At 40.5% G+C, this 6,867-nt stretch overlaps 1 protein-coding gene across 1 annotated transcript; it reads left to right on the forward strand.

The window, feature by feature from the left end:
* Positions 1 to 4,993: 4,993 nt before the first annotated feature.
* LOC109827547 lies at positions 4,994 to 6,271 on the forward strand. The gene has a single exon (XM_020394552.1). It carries the CDS (start codon positions 4,994 to 4,996, stop codon positions 6,269 to 6,271), a length of 1,278 nt encoding a protein of 425 aa, XP_020250141.1.
* The last annotated feature ends 596 nt before the right edge of the window (positions 6,272 to 6,867 follow it).

Raw genomic sequence — 6,867 nt, forward strand, 5'->3', positions numbered from 1 at the left:
TGGGAGAGGGCGAGGCGTTCTTGACTACGACCGGTCAGTGGGTGTGCTTGCAACTTCTGACGGGCTCTCAGCTTGAGACCCTGGGGGTCGCGTGACGCTGATAGTGCGCGCGTTTGCGGATCTTCTCACAGGCGCGAACGATTCGCGTTTGACACGGATCCATCCATTGTTGGCAGCGACTGGAAGAGTGCCGTTCATGCTGATTGTTGGAGGCTGTTTGCCTCTTTTGTCGGGCAGATCCGTGTTATAGCGGATCCCCGCCCCCAGGACTCCATGGCCTTGTGCGAACGTTCGCAGGCGTGACGGTGTAGCGATTGAGCGGCAATCTCCACGGTCAAGAGTCAGCGCGGACGCCCCCTGCGGCAGGAAAGGGGTTGCCAAGAGCAGATCTGACCTGGTGTGGGAAACTGAGGAACTCACACCCAAGATGTACTTGGCATCAAAACGGGCGAGATCGTCCGGTCTGGCTTCAGACTTCTTCAAACCAAGCGAACGGATTGGTGTGCGCTCTGGGGAGGAGAACTTGGACTTCTTGACTTGCGGGGGGGAGGATGAGGGTTACGGAGCGGAGAAGAGTAGAGACTATTCCTCCCGAACTGCTGGTCTGATCGAGACTCGTGATTCCGAGTGGCGTCCTTCCACGAACCGGGATTGAGATCCGCGCTGCGACGCATCGATCTCGTTGGCGAGATCGTGCTCCACTGTGTCGCCATGATGGTGCGCTGGGGGGCCGAAGAGAGTGAAGAGGTGTATGTGGATGTTTAAGATGGGGAGTCATGGTCGATGGACTTAGGAAGTATGGTCAACTTTTTGAGTGTGCATGAGAGTAGTGAGTGGCCGGTCTTTTAAGATGCCGGTTTACAAGGAAATCAAGAATTGAAAAATAACAAAGAGTGACATGTGAGCGGTCCTTGTTTGGTGATCGGAACGAATCGGCGAGCTGCCTGTTTTCGCGTCGCATCACGATCTGTGGGTTCTTGCCTGGCGCCGGGGTTGTTTGCCCGGAGGCAGAGCCACCGCGCGATCTTAGTAATCCGGTCGGGATCTACGCAGTACAACGGTATTATTCCACAAGAAATAAGGGCCGGGGAGGATTGTGTTACCCAAGGAAACAATTCGTCGCAAAGTCTCGCGGATGTCTAAGACCAAGCCTAGATCCGGGGGAGTTTCGTACGCGTAGATCTGAGATCTGGCCGCTCGAACACGACTCCTAAGTTTGGCGTTGACGGTCCGCCGAGCACCAGATCTGGATGAGCAAGTCGCCTTGAAGTCCTAAACGTTTGAATCTTGTTGGAATCGTGAAGTGCTCGAGTTCAAGGCAGAGGCTTCGCCTCTCCAAGATTTCCAAACCGCCGAAGAAGATGAAGCATGCCTTGGTCTAAAGCGTTATAGTGCTTTCTGAACTGATAGCCCGCGCACAGAACAAATGTCGGCCACTGGTCGCGTACTGGCGCCACTGTTGCGCCACTGTCGGCCACTGTCGACGCACTGTTGGCCATCTGTCGCCACTGTCCGCCACTGTCGGCCCATGGTCCGGCCGCACTGTCGCCACTGTCGGCCACTGTGCGCCACCTCTTGGTGTGCCGGCACCTGGGGCCGAGCCACCGTCAAAGGTGGCTCGGATCATGCGAGCCTCCTAGGGTTGTGGTTTTTTGCCGTTTGTGTTCCGGTCTCCGTGATTCGGTGATTTAGACTCTGATTTGGCAGTAAGTCTGATTCCCGATTTGCAGTAAATCTGATTCCTGATCTGCAGTAAATCTGGATCTGGATTTGGCAGTAAAATTCTGATTTCCGGAGGCAGAGGGTAAGAAAATCTGGATCTCTGATAGGCAGGTAAGAGTCTATTCCTAGTTTGGCATAAATCTGAAATCCTGATTAGGGCAGTAACATCTGATCCTGATTAGCAATGTAAGGCCCCCCCCCCCGCCCGCCCCCCCCCCCCTCGTGAATTCCTGATTAGGCAGGTCAGCGATCTGGGAGCGCAGTGAGAGATTCGGACGAGTAAGAGAAAAGTCCTGGAGAGGCAGTAAATCTGATCCATGTAGTAGGTGGCAGTGTAATCTGGAGTCCTGATAGGCAGTAAATCCGGTTCTATGATTTTGAGCAAAAAGTTTAAAAAATTTCTGGATTTTGTCCTGAATTAGGCAGTAAAATCCGCTTCTGGAGTTCGACCCGAAGACTGATCTGATCCGAGTCGTGATGTCGTCCGAGGTTTCCCCTTGTTGGATTGACTCTCTGACTCTTGCCGATTCCGAATGCGACACGATGTATTTCCCGTGGCTTGCCGTGGATTCGCGATCTCGTCGCCTCGTTGGTCTCGTCGGTTTGTGCCGAGCTCGCTGCTAAAGAAAGGGATCCTAGTAACAATTTGATAGCGCCTACAGCATATGAATATATAATATATACATGATGTATACGGATATGTGGAGGACATAGTATATATGTGGGTTGCGTCATGATTAGGCAATATATAGTAGCATGTATATACAGTATATACAAATGTTGGATTACATATATACATATGTATTAATACATAGAGTGTATAGTATACTGAATAAGTAACAAGGTATATCATAGTATATACATATATAAGTATATGTATATACATATATGTATTATATATGTATACCACTATATATACATTATATATATATATAACGTATAGATGGTATATACGATATAGGAATATATATATAGAGTAGTATAGGGACTATATAAATACTATATATAGAGGTGGAGAGCAGTGATGCCAGTGAATGACATGATATATAATATATATCATATATACTAGGTATATATAATAATATATATATATATATATATATATTTATATATCATATATAGGAGTATAGTATAATATATATAATAAGTGAATATATACAGGATGGAGGTAGGATACATAATATATATACACTATATATGATATATAATACATACATATATATATATATATAACATAGGGAGATGGGACTAGATTAAGTAACATATACATTATAAATATATATAAACCATATATATATATAATAGTAATCTATATACTGAATATTAATATAGTATAGTAAATAGTATAGGTATTTAAAGTATATGATACTATATCATATAGATATATATATATATGATATATACATATTAATAGTGAGTCCGATTTGGCGGATTAGCGTGCATTTCCCTGTGTGGCTTCGGCCATGCAAGCGGGATTCACTAATCTAGAGGATAGTAGAGATCATCTCAATTCCATTAATGCGGAGGATGACCTAGATTGGATTAATGTAGTGCAGCGTAAAAGAAGGTATCGTAAACCCTTCTCCAAACCAATTGATTCAAAATCAAATGCTCATACTCGTTTTCAAAATGCTTCGAATAAGGAGGTTGGAAGGCATCATCCAGCAGATTTAAAGAGTAAGGTGATCCAAAAGCAAAATCTTTCTGACTCCTGGAAATTTAAATCTGTTGGTTCTTCATCATGGAAAGACATTTGTACCATGGGACGTGAGATAAATCAAAATTGCTCTTTAGAATACTTTCCTCCATCGATTGATAGCAATGGTATCCGTTATGCTTCTATACCTAGATCTGAGATTCTCCTTAATGTGGAAAAATGGAATAACACTTTAGTTGGTTATGTCCTCGGAGATAAACCTTTCTTTTCACACCTGAAAGGTTGTGTTGGTCGTCTTTGGAAACTTTCATGCTCACTTGATATTTATTCTAGAGAGAATGGTTTTTTTTCTTTTTTAAATTTGGTTCAAATGAAGAATTAAACAAGGTTTTAAATGGTGGCCCTTGGTTGTTTGATGGCAGATTGATTATTCTGAAAAAGTGGACCGAGAATATTGGATTAGAGAGAGATCTTCTTAACTCAGTCCCAGTTTGGATTAGATTTCCATCGCTGCACCTTAAACTATGGTCTAATAATATTATTGGGCGTATTGCTAGTCTTGTGGGTACTCCTCTTTATATTGATCAAGCTACGGCAACTGGTGAGAGACTAGCTTACGCTAGATGCTTTGTGGAGATCTCCTCTAACATGAAGCTTCCAAATTCTGTAAGGTTGGATCTAGGAAATGGAGAATGGCTAGAAACTACTGTTGAGTATGAATGGGTTCCTCCTAAATGTAGTAAATGCTTAAACTTTGGACATGTTGATTATCAATGTTCTGTAGAACTTGTTGAGAAATGGATCCCTAAAGAGACTGTTAATAAGGCTGAAAGGAGAAAGAATGATGGAATTCCTATTACAGTATTTTCGAAGACAGACATGATTGACAATCAGCAAAATGGTAAACCAGATATTATTCCTACCAATTCAGGAAATTTTATTATTTCTGGGTCAGGTTCTGATAACCCAAAAACTGTTATTGATATTGATACTCCTCCGGTAGTAGTCCCATGCTGTTCTGATAATGTGAATACAGATAGTAGAGTTCAGTCTGATTTAAACTCTGTATCTTCTACAAAATCTGATTCTATCTGTACTAATGCCATTTCAGGAAAAGATAATATTAATGCAGAGGATGTTTTGATTGAAGAAAAATTTTCAAAGGAAAATAAGGAGGTTGATGATAAAGAGGAGCTATATCAAATAATGAAGATGCAAATGCTGAGGAGTTGTTTCATGATGAAGCCAGTAGAATTGATGTCCTTTCTGGAGCTGCAGACTTATTACAGAATAATGACTACATTGATACAGATTTGAATTCTGGGAATAATACTCATATCAAATCTATAAATTCAGGTATTCAAGATCAAGCCAAAAAAACATAGAGGTGAATGTATCTGTGCAATCTGATGGAGAAAATGGGAATGAAACAGGTATTGATTTTCCTATTGCTATTGACAACCCTGATTGGATAACAGGTAAAAATCAGCTGTTGATGAAGAAGAAATATAACCAGGTGAAGATAAATAGAGATTCTTCTTTAGGCCCTAAGAGAGTTACAAGGGCATCATCAAATACTACCTCATGACAATGTTATTTTGGAATGTAAGGGGCATGAACAATTTGAGTAGAAGGAAGGATATTAAAAGACATATCAAATCTTTGAATCCTAGTCTTATTGGTTTGTTGGAGACCAAAGTAAAACCTGCAAAGTCTTACAGAGTGTCCAAATGTTTCCCTCCTCACTGGTCATACTGTAACAATTATACTGCTTCTAGTAGAGGAAGAATTTGGGTAGCTTGGGATGCAGAGGTCTGGAATGGTACAATTTTATCTGTCACTTTACAACAGATAACAATAATGCTACAAAATAATGGTGGTCTCAATCTAATGTTGAGTGTCATTTATGGAGAAAATTCAGAAACATTAAGATCTACTTTATGGGATGATATTACTGATATTCACTCTCAAATTAACACAATGCCGTGGCTTTTAGTGGGGGACTTCAATGTTTGTAGATACACATCAGAGAAAATTGGAGGAAGGAAGCTTACTGCAAGGAATCTGAAAGATTTCAATGATTGTATACAGAAATGTGGACTGTCTGATATCAAAAGTTCTGGTTCATCTTGGACATGGCATAATAAGCAACAAGGTAGATACAGAATATATGGTAAGTTGGATAGGGCCCTGAGCAACTCTTTTTTGATAGATAAGTTTCCTCAAATGTTTATAGAATATAAATGCACCTCTTCTAGTGATCATACTCCAGCCCTTGTCCATCTTATGCACAGCACTAGTTCAGGGCCAAAGCCATTCAGATTTTTTAACTACTGGACTCAATGTCAGGGTTATGAAGATGTGGTCAAAAGTGTCTGGAACATTTTAAAAGCAGGTACTCCAATGTTCAAGTTGGTTTCTAAACTAAAGGAATTAAAATCTGCTCTAAAAATTTGGTCAAAACAGCCAGGCATTTCAACAAAGGAAAATATTATAAAGTTGTCAAAACAGTTGGAGCACATCCAGAATGAGCTCAATAAAGACATGGAAAATGAGAGCTTGCAATCTACTGAATTAGCATTATGTTTCGAGCTAGATGGATGGTTAAGCAAGGAGGAGGATGAGATGAGGCAAAAGAGTAGACAATCATGGCTACAACAAGGGGATAGAAATACTCAGTTCTTTTATAATGCTATCAAACAAAGAATATCTATGAATAGCATACGACAACTGATTGACAAAGATGGTTCTCCTATCTCTTCTATTGACCAAATTAAAGTCATGGCCCCAAAATTTTATGAAGGGTTATTCAATCAAACATCATATTGGAGTATTTTCCCTAAACTGACAGTTAAGAGAATTCTAACTGATGAAGCAAAACAATACAACTGATTGACAAAGATGGTTCTCCTATCTCTTCTATTGACCAAATTAAAGTCATGGCCCCAAAATTTTATGAAGGGTTATTCAATCAAACATCATATTGGAGTATTTTCCCTAAACTGACAGTTAAGAGAATTCTAACTGATGAAGCAAAACAATGGTTATGCAAGGATATAAGTTACAAGGAGATTAAGGATGCTCTTTTCCAGATGAATCCAGATAAGGCACCAGGACCTGATGGTTTTAACGCCTATTTTTATCAACAGAACTGGAGTTTAATCAAGACTGATGTGGTTCTAGCAGTGAAGTCCTTTTTCTCATCAGGTAAACTCCTTAAACAGATCAATCATACTTTCCTCACCCTAGTGCTGAAATCACAAGAAGCATCTTCCATAAATGATTCTAGACCAATATCTTGTTGCAATGTCATATACAAGATTATATCTAAAATTTTGAGTAATCGTCTTAAATTGGTGGTGGGTGAATTGATATCAAAAAATCAACATGCTTTTATGCAAGGGAGACATATAGGTGAATGTTCGTTATTGGCTCATGAATTGCTAAGGGATTTCTCTAAGAATCATGGGAAAAGAGCTTGTTTAAAA

Source organism: Asparagus officinalis, unplaced genomic scaffold (assembly GCF_001876935.1).
Source record: "Asparagus officinalis unplaced genomic scaffold, Aspof.V1 AsparagusV1_Un287, whole genome shotgun sequence".
In the NCBI taxonomy this organism is placed as follows: Eukaryota; Viridiplantae; Streptophyta; class Magnoliopsida; order Asparagales; family Asparagaceae; genus Asparagus; species Asparagus officinalis.